We start from the raw sequence: 19,080 nt of genomic DNA, 5'->3' as shown, positions 1-19,080 counted from the left end.
AGTGTTGTCTAGAAGGTGGTGAAGTTCAAGGTGGCTTGTGAGTTGTTCATTGATTGCTTTCTCGATCACTGTGGCTGGATAGGGGAGCAGGGAGATGGATCGGAAGTTGCTAAGTTGATTTGGGTCGACTGTGGGCTTCTTCGAGGAGGGCGTTGATTTCTGCAAGTTTCCTTTCATCCAGGAAAGCGGGGGCATGCTAGAGGTGTTGAATATGTGGACCAGGGTGGTGCTGATTGGTGATGTTCCCATGTTGTAGATGTGGTGGGGCATGCGTCCATTGGGACTCCTGGGTGGATGGTCCGCATGATTCCAGCTGTGTCGTTTCTGGTGAGGGTTGCACATTTGGTCAGGTGTCCATATTTGTTGGTGGTGGGTAAATTAGCGATGAGTTCACTGGGTTTGTTCTGCAAAGTTGCTGTATATGATTGTGATTTTGCGATGGAAGAAGTTGGATAGGTTGTTGCAGAGTTGTTGGGAGGCAGCGATGTTGTTGATAGGTGCTGAGGGCGAGGTGACATCCTTTATGATCAAGAAGAACTCCTTGCAGATGTTGGAGCTTCCTTTGATGCGGTCCACTAGTGCTTTTTTCTTTGTGTTGTTAATTTGCTGGTGATAGCATCTCAGTGCAGCCTTATAGGTATCTGTCAGAGCTATTGTGGCTGGCTAAAAACCACCGCAATGGAGCGCACACCGCTAGCCCCTCCTCCGGATCGCCCCTCGGGATTCTGGTACTTGTAGTTCAGTAGTGGATCACCCAGGTGGGTGCAAGTCGGTACTTGTTGGACTGATGAATCTCTAGACCCGATACATGTCCCGGGTTTTTGGGTATCGCCCGAGACATGGCTCGGGTTTCGGGATAACTTCCCTCATCAGTAGAGAACATGGTTTAGGGGTGGAGGAGAAGGCCGCCAAACAACAGTCAATGGCGATTCGGAGGAGGGGCTAGCGGTGTGCGCTCCATTGCAGTGGTTTTTACTAATTGGCTCCCTTGAGCTTTGAGCCGACGGGCTCCTGGATGCTGCCCTGCGTGCCGGTTCGGGCATCGAGGCCATTGACTGTTGTTTGGCGGCCTTCTCCTCCACCCCTAAACCATTTTCTCTACTGATGAGGGAAGTTATCCCGAAACCCGAGCCATGTCTCGGGCGATACCCAAAAACCCGGGACATGTATCGGGTCTAGAGATTCATCAGTCCAACAAGTACCGACTTGCACCCACCTGGGTGATCCACTACTGAACTACAAGTACCAGAATCCCGAGGGGCGATCCGGAGGAGGGGCTAGCGGTGTGCGCTCCATTGCGGTGGTTTTTACTATTGTGGCTGGCTCTCCATTTACATTCTAGCTGTTTATGGTGTTCTTTGGTGTCTCGGACGTCTTCTGTGTATCAGATGGCCTGCTTGTTTGATCTACTCTGCTCGTTTGCTTTGATGGCTACAAGGAAGTCTGGGCAGTTCTAGATCCATTTGTTGATGTCCGCTGAGCCATTCTGCTTTTGGGATTTTGCTCCACCTGCGACTTGGAAGGCTTAACCTAGAAGGGGTGTTGACTTGAGGTATGTTGATTTGGAAGTGGATGAAGGAATGGTCAGTCAATTTGATTGGTGTGGTGTTGTATTTGATACTGTTACTTCTGGTGAAGATGGGTCTAGTGTGTTTTCCCGCTGTGTGTGATGGTTCTTAGATGAGCTAGGTAAGTCTGATGTGGCTCAAGCTTTCGAGGAGTGCTGTGGAGCAGGGGTCATTTAGGTCTTCCAGGTGAAAGGTGAGGTCACCAAGGAGAATATAGGCTTTGGAGTCAAGGGTGAGCAGAGTGATGAAGTTGGTGATGAGGTTGTTAAAGATGGTTCGTGATCCTGGTGCGGTGAAGTTTTCAAAGATTTGCATTTTGAAGTGCAGGTGCTCCATGAAAGAGGTGGCGTTCTCTGTGAATGTTGTGCAGTGCAGACCTACTGCCACCCAGTGTGGACCCTTAGTTTCCTGCCTAGTGTAGATAAGAGGGGTGGGGGTGGCTGATGGGCAACTTATTCAGGGGCTGGGGCGGCGGCCAACAGACTAATTGTTCTCGGGGGCTGCTAGTCAAAAGACACGACTTGCTCACCCCCGCCGCCCCAAAAACAGTGCTGCCTGGGAGGGAAAACTGTGCAACTGATGTTGTGCATTTCATGGATTCCTAGTAGATGACTGCGAGTCCTCCTCCTCGCTTGTGAAGCCGGTCCTGTCCACCAGTCCCTCTCCTTTGTTGGCCATTATGAGTGATGCTTCAATATCCTCGTTTCATGTGTATCGTATCCCAACTGTGTTTCTGTAATGTATAACAGGTCCAACTTAGAGTCAAACAGTAAGTCAAAGATGATATGCTTGTTTTTTATCGTTCCTATTCATTGATCAGCATTCAGTTCATGTAGGATGTATGAAATGAGTGTAGGAAATGGGGTTACTGGTTGAGGGGGGGAAACCTTACTCAAACAGCAACCACCCTCTCTGTTAAGGTAAAACTCAAATAGCCCCAAATTAAAAAGTGCTTAACTCTCTGGTAGTGTGGCAAAAAACCAGTCAGGCTAATTTAATGCAATGTTTAAAGACGTTATGCAGCCCTTCAAACAGTAATGAAAACCCAACACAAGAACAATCACACACCAATTTAGAAACATATTGCCCACATGCATCAAGGGTTTTTGCATTCGCAAACGGTGCGAATCGCAAAAATCGGCCGTTTGCGAATGCAAAACCCTTTTTTGGGATGCACTAAGGTTTTGGCTGTTTTCGCAATTTAAGAAATCGCAATTTATTTGCGATTTCTTAAATTGCGATTGCATCTCAGAAATCGCAATTTTGCGATTTCTAAAATGCAATGCATGATTATTTTGAAATTGCGAATTCGCAATTTGGAAGGGGTAAATTAGCATGAAGTTGAACTTCATGCTAACTTACCGAAAACTTTCAAACATGCACTAGTTGCATATTTGAAAGTTTTAATTTACACACACACATGTCCTTGGGTCATGTGTGTGTGTAAATTGCACTTACAGTTCAATTTCAGGGGTGCAGGGAGGGGTTCTTTGAACCCCCCCTGCACCCTTGAAATTGCATTCACATTTTGCGAATCGCAATTTGAAATTTGCAAAATGTGAATGCCATCCCATTCATTCCTATGGGCCTTTTGGCCCATAGGAATCAATGGGAAGGGTTTTCCTTAATTGCGATTCGCAAATTGTGAATCGCAATTAAGGAAAAATACCGAATCGCAAAACAAATTGCGATTTTTTGATGCATAGCATTTTGCGATTTCTTAATTGCGATTCCTTAATTTTCGCAATTAAGAAATCGCAAAATGTTACAATGATGCATCTGGGCAATAGAGTAAAATGTAATAAATTATTTGAGACCAAAATGACAAAGACAAAGACAAAAAGGTATGTAATTTTAGTGGGTTCAGGTAAGTTTAGCACCTAAAAGCACAAAGCATCACTTGTGGTTATCTGGTCGTGCAAGACTGGGTGAAAGTAACAAGTTCCGGCCAACTGCAATGGTGCATGGACCGGATACAGGGACTAGGTTAGTCCAGCTAAAGAGCTACCTTCAACACTTCAGGGTGAAGAGTTCCATTCACGGTGGAAGAGGCTGAAGGGAAAGCATCACAGATGGTCGTCACTGTAGTGTGGAGAGCAGGGTGCCTTCCTGGAGGGTCATCTCAGTAGCACAAACATCCTGTCGAGTGGCACGGATGGTCGTGGATTGAGGTGCGCGTTGGTGATTACCGTGGGCTGTCAATGCTATAGCGCAAAGTGAAGATCTCACGTTGCCAGGTGTCGCTGCCGTTTGCTGTGCCCGAAGAGGAGCCTGGGCTCACCAGAGCTTTGCGTTGCTGGGTGGCGCGGGCAGGAATATCTCTGCACGAAAAGGCCCGTTTGCAGTCGCAAAGCCCAAAACATAGGATTTCCCACTGTCTTGGTCTTGGGGAGAGAGTTTTATTGATGCCACACCAATGTTTCAGAACCTGAGGGGCACCTCCTGGGGAGCAGGAACTCACCCTGGCAGGGGCCAACAGGGCTCAGGCAGATCCAGTTGCAGGTCTAGTGAGCCGGGACTGCTGGTCAGATGCAGGGAAGCCTCTAGAGCTTGGTATGTCCCTGTAGACCCACAAGAGACTGGTCAGCTGATGATTGGAGTCACTACAGCCTGGTATGAAAGGTTTGGGTCCAGTCTTCCTTCTCAGCAAAGAGTGCAGCAGAGTAGCACAGTAGTCCTTCTTCCATAGTATCCACAGGTCCAGAGATGTACTGAAGAGTTTGGTCAAAGGGTAAAATGTTTTTACCTGGTGCAAACTCTGAAGCATGAGAAGGTTCTTGACATTTCCACCCCCAGCGGCTCTTGGAATTACCTGCCTCCCTGTCCTAGCCCCAGCCTGTCTGGGGACACAAAAGACCAGTGTCAAAACCTTTGTTAGTGTGCTCACGCATCACAAAGCTTTTTCAAATGCAAGTGTGGTAGATAACATGTCTCCCCCTATCAGGTCAGAGAAGATCCATCCCGTCAACAACTATTGCCTGTTTCATTCACTGTCTGTGAGCACCACAGAAAGACCAACTGCTTACTACACCTAGTCATGTGACCCAGGATACAGGCTACAGGCACTAAACATTAGAGACAAGAAAATGCTACCTTTTTAAAAGTAAACATAGTATCTAGCTGTCAACATACACGCTGTTTTTTTTATTTAAACAGACTAAGACCAAACATTGAATATATTGGTCTACACTATTTATTTTTATAGTCATTTATATTTTTTATCATTCATTTACCAATATTATTTTTTGATGTCAAAAAGCAGGGGAAACACTTTTTAAAGCGTAAACAAACATTCAATTTTTTAAAAATCTTAATGCAAATGTAAAATACATACAAGTACAGTGCAAATTACATGAAACATCATTAAATGTCTAATTTGAATAAAACAGTCATCTATTTCAAACTAAAGCAGCAGCAATACAAGCAACACGTTTTCCAAATAGTGAATTCTTTATCAATGCTGCTGCCCACTGGGAACCCTGGTTAAAACTCCAGAGATTGGAATTTGTCTACCCATTCCCCTAGATTGGAATTCAATCCATTAATATGATCCCAGGTGGAGATAGTGCCTCTAATTTAAACAAAACAGTGGAGATAGTGCTGATGAGTTTCGATCCCCAATATTATTCTTGGGATTCTCTTCAGGGCATTGACTGGGTGTGATCTGAAATTAAAAAAGTTTTAATTCCTACCTTTTAATTTCACTCTCCTACTTAAGCAGTATTGTGTTTTTGACAAAAATCTTGGTACCTGTCAGGTCTTCTAACTGGACGTCTTAGTCTTTAATCAAGAGATGTCTAGGATTCTTTGCTAAAGTCAGTTGAATCCTCTTGCCAAGGCGCTTGTGACCATCTATAATTGTGCAAAATGGAACAGCTAATGTTCAAGTCAATCATCCCTATGGTGACTTATCCTTTGTAGTTTCAAAACAAAAATTGTCAAGTCGACTAACTTAACTGTGCTTGAATGATAGTTTTAATGGCGGTGCCTCATCATCATTTACTGCAATCTTCGAATTTGAATCTCACTCCTTGTTTAATTCTAAAACTAAAACAACACAACAGTAATTGTTGCAGCGATCTACTACTCAATATCTTCTATCTTCAATTGTACAAAGTCAGTGTTTCTAAAAGTGACATTTTCAGAGTTGTGACTTATTATCTGACTTCACCAATAAAGAGGATTTTACATTACATTTCTTTATACAAAAAACGTGTCATTTTTACCTGCTCCCAATCAAAAGTTATCGCTTATTAAATGTAATAAGGTAACTCAATGTTATCCTCTGGGAGAGGCAGGCCTTGCATTGGTGAAACACAAATCGAGAAGTTTTTCACTACCAGGACATGTAAAAGTTAAAAGTACATGTCCAATGTTTTAAATACACTGCGCCCTACCCTATGGGCTGTTCAGGACCTACACTAGGGGTGACTTATATGTATTAAACAGGAAGGTTTGGGCCTGGCAAAAGGTTGCTTTTGTTAGATCGAAATGGCAGTGTAAAACTGCCCTTATAGACAGGCATAGCTCGGTCAGTAAGATTGGTGGGTGTGAGCTTCTGATTTACCAGCATTAATGCTGGTACATAATGTTAAAATACATTACACAACAAGCAGGGCACACTAGAGAGGCTTAACGGGCAGCAGAAAGTGAGATGAATGAGTGGCACGGGTACTAAGCGAGCGAAAGCATATTATTTCATGAAATAATCAACATTTTTAAGGGTTTTGAAACAGAGAGAATGAGAAAGTGTGTGTGTGTTTATGTCTGTGTGTGTAAAAAGTCCTGGAGAAATCCTACAGATGCATCACCACATCCAACTGAAAGCACCTGCACCCAACTATTTATCACAAAATACATTTATTAGGGTGGTGTAACACCCCAAACACCCCCTGAAGCTACAACCCAGCCCACACAGGTTGCAATGGCAGGCCTGAGGCATGTTTAAAAGGCTACTGTTGGTGGCACAATCAGTGCTGCAGACCCACCAGTAGTATTTCATTTACAGACCCTGATAACATGTAGTACCACTGTACTAATAACTTACAAGTAAATTAAATGTGCCAAATGGGTGTACCCCAGATCATGGGATCCCTCCTGATCTAATGTGCCAAGGGATCCAGCACAAGAGCAAACAGGAGCAGGGACAAAGGGCATCCTTGCCTGATGCCGAGGATTAATGAGATTATGCCATACGAATCATTTTATCAAACAATACAATTTATTTATTTGCAATAGGTGTACATATACATTTTTTTTTCTACTCTTCTTTCTCCAGCTTTGCTTCTACCTTCTATATTGACTAAAATACTTCCCTATTTTTTTTTAAACTCTGTCCTCTTATAACAGGTGAAATATATTTTGTTCCCTGAGTATGCATTGAAGTTTCAGTGTGAATATTGTCTTCAACTGTTTGGTAGCCAATCTATTTTATTTTGTTTCTCTTCCTTACATAATAAAAGTGACATGAATTTAAAAGCAAACCCATTTGAGAAACCTCAGATGCTATAACCACTTGCTTCTTGTTAAACGCCAAAGAAGAAATGCCATGGTTTCATAGTCACTCAGAAAGAAAAGCAGCACCTTTCAATTCTTATGTATATTGAACTGCTGTTTCCAAAATCTTCAAATACGCTTTTTCCTTATATCTTGCTTTTGTTCTCAGCTTGTAGACACAACGAGGTTTGTTGACCTGTGCCAGGAACGAGCAAACAATGACCAGAGAAGAGGAGTTGCCAGACTGGGTGTCGGCCAAAGAATTTTATGAAAAATATGACGCAAAAGAAATCCTTGGAAGGTAAAGTATCTGCAGATATTCATTAGAAATGCCTGGAGTTGTTGTACCACTTCCATTGCCTGTGCTTATTGTGAAAGGGCAGTAGTACCGCTTGGATGGTTCCACCACTGAAGTCGATGCAGATCCTCATGGTTGAGGAAGTGTGACTCTTTTTTAGGTTCTTAGAGAAACTGTGTGTTTTGTTCGTATAGATACATTCCTGGAGTAAGTTTTGTCCCATCGATCTAAAATGTACCATAAATTGCCTTAATGCTGTGTCCTAAATCCTATGTTTTAAATTGATTGTTTGTGGTGGCAGTCTCTAGTCTACACTAAAACCCATTTTTTCTGTAGTGATGTGTGATCATGAAACTGTCTCTCCGCAAAGGCATTTTACTTGGCGGGACTACAGATAATGATGTCCTTATAAATTAAATATTATCTCTCTTTTTGGGTTACAATCCAATATGAGCATTGTACATATTACAAAGAAATTTCCATTGGAAGAGGAGTACAAAAATAAAGAAAGAAGGAGCATAAATTAAAGTTAATAATTAAACCTCTGAACAACAGTTCTCAGTTTTGCAAAGCCAATCTTTATGTTGAACACTATGCTGCTCTGGAAATGTGCACCTCGAAGCTTAAACCGTCAGCAACCGAATACAACCAAGATGATACCAAATATAAGCATGCCACATGAGGCCAGGAGGCGAAATGGAGAACTTTAAAATGCCAGGAGAGTCCTGTCCCTCTTGAACGCACTCCGCTCCAACCATCGTTCCATCATCGCCACAGCCAAGACCACCATCAATGAACCATTCAACAGAACCCTATTTAAGGCAGTCAAACGAGTTATCAATCCCATCCCATAACCCACTATCAGTCGACAGATCCAACACTATCAACCTCTTCTTCCTAGAGAACATTAACAAAATCAGATCTAACATCACCAATTCATCATCGCCAACCACACCATCACCTACACCCAGCCGCCACACCACCAACTGGTCATCCTTCAACATTATCTCCCACACTGTCCTCTTCAACACTGTGAACTTATTCAAAGCTACTTCATACAAAGGCGATGGGCTTCACTTCTCCTCATCAAGACTCTGCAAGGATAAGCCCTCATCCACATTCCCTAAATTGTCACTGACTCGCTAACCCATGACACCTTCATGTGCACCACCAAATCTGGACAGATCCTCGCCCTGTTGAAAAACACCAGATACAGCTGGCCTTGGCAGCTTCTGTCCTATTACCCAACTCTCGTTCTTTAAAAAAATTATTGAGAAGACAAAAGAGCATAAATAAAAGTTACAACTAATTCAATGAATCAACACTTCAACAAATTAGAATTGTAAACAATATACTTGTGATTTTTACATATCAAGGCACTAAGTGCACCTCTATGTAATTCCAGCCTTCAAATGTTTGTGCAGTGGTGTTTCCGCATGACAACAGAGTATGAAATGCTGTACACTCCACCACATTCAGTTGTGTATTCAACTTCCTATTATAAACAAAAACAGATGATTTGAGATGGTTAACCTGCTTGTTTCAAGTGAGAAAAAAAATCCATTTTCCAGACCTCTCCTGTTTCTCAGTTTTATGAAAGAAGGCTTGGCTTCTCGCCTAATTTACCTGATGTATGTGCCTCATTGGTCAGACAGGCTCCTCTTGATGTCCACATATAAGACCTACTTTACTTTTTTTCTCTGTTAAGTAGGTCATATATCCCTTCTTGTTTTTGGTTCAATGATAGGGAATGTTCTGAGCAAACTTCACAGGTGGTTCATGTAGAGAGACTTGCTCCTCTGGTGTTAGGTTGGCAAGTCTACAATATCTGGGACCTCGACTGTCCGCTGACCAGGCTTTAGGTGTACCCTCTGTTGATGGGAATGTGCCCTCCCTTATCTTTCTCCCAGTAGATGGAGTGATATCGAGATATGGAGTAGGGTATGTGGTGGGATTTATGCACCTGCAAAAAGAAAATTCTTGTGGCCAAAATAAGAGACAGACCCACAGCACAGGCACTGTTAGCACATAGGAAAATCCTTTATAGGTACAGCAATTGCACAATGATGCCTTGTGCCAAAAAAACACAATACGTGGAATTTCCTTGTGCATATGCTCGTATCATTGTGGGCGCTTGTGCAGAGGACGGCACATCAGACAGACGCGGAGCGCTGGTTGACTCCCCTGCTCGCTATCTGTGTTGATGGGTCTTTCCTTACCCTTGAGGGCAGAGTAGATTGCACCCAGCCTCGTGGAGGTCCTCTGGACTCACAGGCACAAATGCATGGCACACTTGCATAAAGGTTGTCAGTGTAGCACCTACCACAGTAAGGTCTGTTCATGTGCGCCTGGGCCTTGGGAAGGGGATCTGTTATTAACTGCAGGCCTTCTGTTTATTTGATTACTATAGGCCTGGATGTTAATTCACAAAAAGTGCCTGAACATGGTCGGAGAGTGGGAACATGGCGGCCGGACGCTAGCCGCTAGCACCCGGAGCTCCCATTGCGGCCACTCAATGAGCTAAATCCCGGACGGAGAAACCTACGCTAACCCTGGATTTGCTGAATTAAGACAAGGAGACCGTCTTTATACAGTCCTTTTTGCCCTAAGCGCCCCTGCCGCTCCTTACCTGCGAGGAGGGCGTTGTTTACTCAGCCGTAGTGGCTTCCGTGTCAGCCGCGCAGCCGGGAATGCAGCTGCCAGCGTCCCCCGCAGGGGGACATCAGCAAGGCAGCCCTCTAGTGCCTACTAGTCGGAGCCCCCCCCCCCTGTCCCCTAGGAGGGGGAGGCTCTCGGCGGACTCACAAGCCCCTCCCCGTGGGTGGTTGCACCAGTGACGTACTTCCAGGGAAGGAGACGCCTGGGGGCGGTCCGGGGTACTTAGGCCCCTGCCGCCTCCAGGTCGACCTCTTTTCCGGTCGTCCTGCTGCCTGCCTGCCTTGCTGCACCCACCCTATCCTTGTACCCAGCAGCTGTGCAGGCAGTGGGCAATTTTGGATGTTCTAATGTTTTCTTTTGTGTTGCAGGCGGAGTTACAGGGCGATCTGGAGGCAGACGGGTACAGTAAGGGTACCTCTGCGGCAGACTAGTACAGTAAGGGTACCTCTGCCTGGCACAGTAGGGGTGCCAGAGCCAAAGACCTGGAGCCGCAGGGAGGTTCCGGGAAAACCGCGACGGCGCCCCATTAGTCCTTCGGGCGGTTGGGGCCTGACCAACCGGGGGTGTGCCATACCACTCTCCGCCCTGAAAAGGGCGGGAGTATAAGACATGATCACGTGATCCGGAAGGGGATCTACAAGGTGCTGCACTGTCAGGGCGTCGACCCACCGTGCCGGCTGGCTCATTAGGCGGGCGGGGCAGCGAGGGGCTGCCTGCCTTGGATCGCCCGTAAGATAACCCACAAAACTGCATACTTTTTGTTGTATGTAAATAAACCTGCAGCAGTTCTTTTCCCATAAGCAATGTGTCCGGTGTAATCATTATATGGGCAAATGCAAAATGTTGGGGGGGGGAGCGGATGACGGTGTTGGCACTATGTGCAGGGAGGAGGCGGGGGAACATCTACCCGTACCGCCTCGCTAGCTGGAAGCAGCCCTGGATCTCCGGAGAGAGCGTAAGTCGGCCGCATTAGGCCACCTTAGGAGAAATCACAGCATCAGCAGCTTTTTTCGCCAGGAGCCGGTCCAGAGATGAGAAGTCACTGAGGAGGGTAGCGGTAAGGCTGGCGAGGCAGTAGCTGCTGCAGGTATAGATACATTGGGGCGAGGCACAAGGGGGGAGTTAGAGGCCCGGAGGTTAGTTTCTCCATTGGGGATCATCTCAAGGGATTGGGGCTGCTGGTAGTCAAACCACTCGAGCCTCTAGCAGCATACAAGAGGGTAATACACCACAAGCTGCGGCCGTAGCCACTACCATTATCAGGAAGGGGCAAAACAAATCAAAAAAGGCCACAGTGAGTGGAAGGAGGGCTAATATTAACAGCAAAATCATCTCTGGCAGAACAGACGCCCCACTGGATACCGGGGAGCAATCTTAGGATTTGACCACTGTTGGGTTTATTTCAGCATCCTCCCTCACTACTGGAACGGTGCCCTCAAGCAGCGACTCTGCTTTCCAGGTATACCAGGTTAAAAGGAGGCCGATAAAACCAAAGAAGCAAAAGAGCAAGTGAGCTAACAGCTTGGGCAGAGTGACACTGTCTTTGCGCTCTTATTTCAGGGTTCAACCAGAGGTACTGGTTATTAGCGCAAGAGCTGAACGTACAGGACAGAGCCCAGAACAGAACTCAGTAAGTTTAAATACCTCTATAGCACCAGCACCAGCACTTACAGCAGTCGCGACCTCTGAGCGCAGTATGGAAGCAGTCTTAGATGTCGCCCTCCAAAGTGATCCAGGGGAGGGTTCTTTGAGCTGTTCTCCGAGTCAGTCACAACTACAGTTACAGCTACGGCCACAGTTACCGCCAGCCCTGATGATGAACATGATCTGGGGTCCCTAGCAGCATCATCGTCGTCATCTTTACCCTCAGGTTGGGAGGGTCTTTTAGCTACACGTTCCGAGGATATTAAAAAAGGCTTTGCAGTATCCACAGTGAATCAAGGAGAAATTAGGAATTTCTGAGAATCCTTGGAAAAGAAAGTAGTCCTAATAAAATCTAGGACTGTAGCTCTTGAGAGTACTGTTGGCGAACTGAAAGAAGATTTGGGGCAGTTAAATCTGACATTCAATCTTTAAAGACAGGGCACGTCGACCTCAGTGACAGAATGGAGAGGCTTGAGAATAACGCACGCAGGAATAACCTGCATCTTCTGAACATTCCGGAGGGTAGCGAAGGATCTGACATCCATTCTTATATTGCCTACTTACTCAAGACTTTTTTACAGCTTGCAGACTCAGAGGAAGAACTCAGTCGGAATATACAGAGGGTGCATAGAGACCCTTTTCATAGGAACCCTGACAGACCTAAGCCCAGGAAAATCCTCATCAATTTCCTTACTTTCTCTTTAAAGGATAGAATTTTCAATTCTGCATTGTAGCTGAAAACAGTTCGAGCAAACAAATTCTAGTTTGAGATCGGTCTGATCTCTCGAGGAGCACTCTGGAGAGGCAGTGGGAGTTGGGCAGGAGGCTGTAAGATTTAAAAAAATTGGGCGCAGTAGCTCAGTTAAAATTCCCGGAATTCTTAAAAGTAATGCACAGCAACAAAATGCACAACATAAGATCAGTGCAGGAAGCGGATGAACTGCTTAATAGCATTAGTAAAGGAGGCCGATAATGGTTGAGCTTCGATTGAGGAGATAGCTATGGGCAATAGGGGCAATATGGGCCCGCTTGTACAGAACAGTGAATACAATTAGTTATTACTGAATTGATAGAGACTATAGAGATTAGAGGTTAGCAACACTATTATCAGAAGAGATAGAGTATACTTTTCTTTTTTTCATCTTTCTCATTCTTCTTGGATGTCATTTGATTTGACTTCATTCAAGTCTGCCAAACACGAAATATAGCTAGTGTCTCCCTCGAATCGGACCTCTCCGATATTCTCATTCGCCTTCTTTCCTCTTCTTTGTTCACACTTGTACTCTTATTATTCTTATGTATAGGGTTTTGGGACTGAGCTGGTCCGGATGTTGTTGCGGGTTGCTTCAATTCATATCGTCAGTCTCTTGTGGGGCATTTAGGCTGACTTAAGATGAGCCTTATACAGATTTTGTCTTGGAACGTCAATGGGCTGCGAACCAGACCAAGATGGCACAAGATTATGCAGTATCTCCAAGACTCCCCGGCTCAGGTTTTGATTCTTCAGGAGACGCATCTTCTTAAAGAAGAGGTAGCCTCTCTCCTTAAATATAAAAGATGGGTGGACGCTTATATATGTACGAATCAGACAGCAAACATTAGAGGAGTCCTCATCATATTTAAGAAATCAGCTAAGGTGCACATTTTACAGCAACTGGTGGACCCAGGTGGCAGATGGGTCATCAGTAAAGTTATGATGAGAGAGACTCAGTTCACTCTTGTGGGTTATTATGGACCTAACCAAGATGACCCCTCTAGTCTTAAGACTATCATCTTGCATATATTAGATTTTCCTGAACCGATAATCTTAGCCGGGGATTTCAACATAGTTTTGAACCCTGCATTGGATAAAACTCCCAAGAGTAGAGCTATGGTTCCCTCCAAATATCGCGAGTTTCTATTGCAGGCAATGGAGGAATCTGCTTTTTTGGATATATGGAGAGAGAGATCGGGTCTGCAGCTGGGCGTATCATTTCGAAAACACGAATATCCGCACCAATCTAGGTTAGATTACATGTTGATGAGTAATTCGCTAAAGGGCAGAGTGAAGGAGATTTCATATCTGGCCAATCATCTTTCAGGTGTTTACCTATGTCTGGTTGGTCCATCGGTAGGGTACTTTGACCGTTCCTTACTTCTGGAGGAGGAAGAGAAGTTCTTCCTATTACGAGAAACAGAATGGTTTTTGGAAGCAAATTTGGGGTCAACTTTGTTGATTAATGTCTGGGATTCTCTTAAAGCCTTTTTGTGTGGCCAAATTACAAACAGGGCATGTTTTAGAAATAAAAAATACAAGGAGGAGGTAGCTTCTATAGAAGGGAAGCTGAAGGAAGTAGAGGCTGATTTAAATTTCCAAGCCCCTCTTGAAATTCAGCAAGATCGGAAAGCTGAGTGGGACAACTTAAAGGGGCAGTTAGAGACCATTCTACAGTCTAAGTTAATGCATAAATAGGAGGCCAGCAAAATTGCCCATTTCGAGTGCGGTGAAGGTGCAGGCAAACTCCATGCATGGAAATCCAAGTTTGACCGGGTAAGGAATCATATTAAAGAGATCACTAGTGGTAATGACACTTTCTCTTCAGACGGGGAAATCAGTCAGGCTTTTCAGACCTTTTTTTAAGACATCTATTGTGAACACAAATGTCTGGATGCCCAAAGTGTTCAGAGCTGGTTGGGGGATATCGCCCTTACTTTTTTGGGGCCTGAACAACAACAACAACTGGACAAGGTCTTTACTCGAACTGAAGTGAGAGAAGCCATCCAAAGCTGCAAGACTGGGAAAACAGTGGGTCCCGACGGTCTCCCAGGGGAGAACTATAAGCTGTTGGGTGATAAAATCATTCCCACTCTTACTCTGTCTCGGGCTCCCTGCGTCATGGAATGATGCTTTAATAATCCTGATTTTGAAACCAGGGAAATCCCCATTGAGCTGCGGGTCATATAGACCTATATCATTATTGAACGTAGAATATAACATTTTTACTTCAATTTTAGCAGCAAGATTAGGCCTTATGGCAGAGGAAGGCCTTCATTTAGATCAAAAGGGTTTCGTAAGGAACCAGCAGCTTTCGGATCTCACCTATGACTTTATTGGAGCTATTGATCTCGCTTCCACATATTCTCTCCCACTGGCAGCCATGACTTTGGACGCCACCAAGACCTTCGACAGAGTGAATTGGATCTACCTGTCGGAGGTCTTGAGGAAGTTCAACGTGGGAGAGAAATTTCGCCGAATGGTTAACGGGAATATCATGGACCCTTTTAAGAACACAAGAGGGACTAGGCAGGGCTGCCCTCTCTCCCCTCTTCTTTGTGATCTTTACATCAAGCCATTTGCTCAACGGCTTAGGGATGACTCTAATATTCAGCCCTTTAAGTATGGAGAGTGGGAGAGGAAGGTAGCCCTGTACGCCGATGATATTCTGGTCTTATCCGCCAACCTACAGTCAGATTTCCCAGCAGTCATTAGTCTAGCCCAGGAGTTCGGTTCTGTCTCAGGATATGAGATCAATGCTTCAAAGACGGAGATCATGACTTGGACCCTTGGAGAGACCCGGCATCGGGGACTAGCTTAGTCCCAGCCTAAGATACTTGGGAGTTCATGTGGTCCAAGACAACAATAAGATTGCTGATACCAACATGACTATAGTGGCAAGAGATTGTCAGAGGCTAATGAGATCTTGGGCCCTGTTACCTCTCTCCATTTTGGGTAGAATAAATCTGATTAAGATGTTGATACTTCCGAAGATTACTTTTCTCTTTAATTGTATTCCTCTGTATTTTGAAAAATATAGGATTGATAAGCTGCAGAGTGAAATTAATTAATTTGTCTGGGCATCCAAGTCACCTAGGATTGCTTGTAAGAAGTTGAGGCGGAGGAGAGAAAAGGGTGGCCTAGCTTTACCAGATCTTCATTTGTATGCCTGGGCCTTCCAACTATCACATTCCGCATGCTATTGAGAATGCCCATGAATACAGGTGCTGGAGGGATGTTTCTGGCTATGCTAAGGGGTGCTAATCTATCAGAAGAGGGCTTTTTGTTTAAATTTGGGGAGCCGAAGTTTAAAAAAAAAGTTAAGCGGAAGGTTCCCCAGGGAGTGGCTAAATCATAGGCTAAACTGAGAGGCTCTGTGTCGCTGGGGTACTTTTCCAGCTTGGCTTCCCTTTGGGATTCCCCTGGGGCCCCAGAGTGTTTAAAGGATATGCTGGTAAAACCTTTGAGAGAGGCCGGATCGAAGGTTTGGGGAGACCTCCTCCCTGGAGTCACCTTTGTTTCTTGGGAGAACCTTGTACAAAGAATGGGAGCAGGCTTTTCCCGATTTAAATATTTCCAACTGGCAAGCTGGGTTCAATCTCACTCACAATTAAATGGTAAGAACGTATTGGGTGGCAGTAGTTTTTTAGAACGCCAGCTCGTAACAAAACCCCCAGGGAGGAAGGAAGTCTCTTTCTGGTACCAAACTTTGTTAGAGGAGGTAGATGGTGAATTTAGCCTGGCTATGGAACTGTGTGGGGGGGTTCTTTACCGGCACAGGACTGTGTTCAACTATGGATGGACTCTTGTAAGACCTTACACAAAGTTGTCAAACTCGTTGGGTTTAAAAAAAAAACACCTATTCACCATTTACAGGGCCTGCTTCAATCCCCATAAACTGTCAAAAAATTCTAAAGGGCCACCAGTGAGTTGTAAAAAATGTGGTCAGGTTGCTGCCACTGATATCCACATGTTTATGGAGTGTCCATCCCTGGTTGCCTTCTTGTTAAGTGTGGGTGAATTTTTAACAAACACTTTGGGATGCCCCATCAACATAGATTTACACCTAATCATATTTGGCTCTGCAGAAAATGTTACCGGCCCTGCGGGAGTTCTGCACTTCTATGCCATCCTACTAGCCAGGAGGCAAATTTCCATGAAATGGACTGAATTATCTCCTCCCACTTTCTTGGACTGGCAGTCCTCAGTCTTGGTGGTTTCCAAAATGGATCTTGCCAGATCAGGCAGCGATAAGGAGAGAGAATTTTGGAATCTTTTGCAAGCTCGATGGGGTCCAGAGTCAGTGCAATAACGTGGTTAACCCCCCCCCCCCCCACACCAGCGTCCTATGATTAATCCATTAACACTCTCTGGGCTAAGTTGGAGATTGCCAGAATTTATGGCAAGATTCTCTGATGGAAGTCATCTAGCTCTTAGAGCTTGGCAGAAGAGTCATCCCAGCGGTTACTTCATTGATCCCCAAGATGTTCTGGTACTAGTAGGTGAGCCCCCCTCTCTCCAATCAACGTACGTCCTCCAGTTCTCTGGAGGTGAGTAGAGGCATTTAGGGTGCGATTTGAAGGGGGATTGGTGGCGAATGAAGACAAAAAAAAAATCCCTGAACGTGTATTGATGATAATTTTTGTAGCCTTTGGTTCTTGGTGAAAGAGGCAAATGTAGTCTTCACCCACTCTAGCTGAATCCACTTGGCGATGTCAGTCACCGATGCTCAGGATCTGCTGGATTTTCCATGGCGTGCAGTGGTTTCTTGGACTAAATATTGGGAAATGTGCTTGGCAGGCATCTGTAGGGCTTCTAACTTGGTTTCTGCGAATACTGTAATTTTCAGCTTAGTGCTGGAGGAAAAACTGCTGCTTACTTACTATTCACAAGGCAGGTAACGTATATTCTGGTCCTGCGGCCCTGGTTTATCACATCACATGTTACGAGAAAAGTGGTGCTTGAGTGATTTGTTTTCTCTTATGGTTATGTTGGTCACAGTCGCCAGCATTGTTTATACATCTTTGTAGATGGTTAATATGACAAGTAATGTCAATGCTAGACGCAGCCTTAGAACCACATTGCCGCTTCATAAGTAGATCTCCCATTTTTATGGTATTTACTTTTCGAAGACTTTTCTTTACTTACCCATATATTTTAAAATTTCGATATTAGTACTTATATTTATTTATTTTGTGTATCATGAATAAATGAAGTTGTATCTAGTATAATACCACATTATTTAACCAATACATATGCACTCCTACTTTGAAGCCTGTTTAACACTATCAGTATCCAAATATAACAATTCACCCATATGAAATTATCTTTGTAGGCAAAACAACGCACATGTAAAGTTATTTAAGAACATTTCATCTCTTTAATGTTAACTCCCCTAGCAATCAATCTGCACAGGTACTGGTGTGGGAGTCTTGAGTCTTGAATGACTGCTTGGTGAGCCATGCAAAAGAAGATCAATTATCTGTGTACAGGAAAAACATTGAATTTATCTGTAAAAATTAGCAAACACAGATATCGGATAGCCTTAATTATAAAATAACATAAACAAACTGATGACTCAAAAGTCCCATTTACCTTTTTCTGATTCTAGTAGCTAAAACCCTTGGTTAAACCATGTTGTTGGCAAAATAAGGTGTTCATTTACTGCCAGGGAGAAACATGTTCAGAGTGTCTCAGTAAGAATGAATAACAGATGTTAATGTCAGACACATTCATTGTACAGCAGCCAGGAAGCCAGCTGAGCTATCTATTCTAGGCTCAGTTCCACAATGTCAGTCTTTGCATCCTTCAGAGCTTTGACATTCATTTGATTGTTATAGCGGATGCCACTCTCAAGCTGTTGACAGGAACTGAATGTGTGGTCTTCCCTCTCTGTAATAATCTTTTAGTTAAAATGTCATGCAATGAGAAATAATGTACTTACATGTGCTGTTAAACCTACAAATTCTGCCTTTAGAAGATATCACCATTTGAAAAAGATGTAATTCCACTGACTGATAATGTGGCTATCATCGGGCAGCCCTAAGTGCGCACGCACCAGCATTTACAGTGGCTCGAAATGTATTTGCTAAACGCAAGAGATCAGGCTCTGGAGATAGTTTGTGTAAACACTAAGGGACTCATTTATGAGGAATTGGTGCAGGGCAGCACCACAAGTCTTGCAATGAAATACGGTGCATTCCTGTCCTTCCTCTGCACTGGTGCACAATTTGCTGCCTGGCGCCAACGTAGGCACCATTGCACCATGGTACAAGAGTACCCCACCCTGCAGGCAGGATTGTTTGTGTGCAAGAAGGGGCACTTTCCTCCACAAAAACAATTTAGAGAGGAGTACATATGGATAGAGGAAAAAACAAGGACAAATAAAAACATTTGTCGCCTTACACATGCGCTGGAGAGGCGCAAGGTTTTGGCACCGCCTCAGGTTCACGTGATTAAGTAAATCTGGGGTAGCTTCAAAATCCATGGGTGGCGTGTGGGAATACCCACAGCATTGCTCATGGAATGTCTCCTTGATGCAGAGTAAGGCAAGGCAGCGACTTGCACTGATTTGTCGTACTCCCTAACTGTAGGGCCATACAAAGCCATGCAGACTGGATTTGCGTCGCCTCATAGATATAATTGAGAGGATTGCACTGTCG

The 19,080-nt window shown here is 44.5% G+C and overlaps 1 protein-coding gene across 1 annotated transcript in view; it reads left to right on the top strand.

The window, feature by feature from the left end:
* Positions 1 to 19,080, top strand: part of LOC147729732 (phosphorylase b kinase gamma catalytic chain, skeletal muscle/heart isoform-like) — a 229,995-nt gene that overhangs the window by 35,520 nt on the left and 175,395 nt on the right. Inside the window, exon 2 of the mRNA XM_086954616.1 lies at positions 7,234 to 7,365. Coding sequence (XP_086810742.1) covers positions 7,283 to 7,365 — 83 coding nt within the window. The 5' untranslated portion in view covers positions 7,234 to 7,282. The remainder of the gene's footprint in view (positions 1 to 7,233; positions 7,366 to 19,080) is intronic.

This window comes from Lissotriton vulgaris, chromosome 2_1 (assembly GCF_964263255.1).
Source record: "Lissotriton vulgaris chromosome 2_1, aLisVul1.2, whole genome shotgun sequence".
Lineage (NCBI taxonomy): Eukaryota > Metazoa > Chordata > Amphibia > Caudata > Salamandridae > Lissotriton > Lissotriton vulgaris.
The sequence above is the reverse complement of the archived record's forward strand: the minus strand, read 5'-3'. Positions and strand labels throughout refer to the sequence as shown.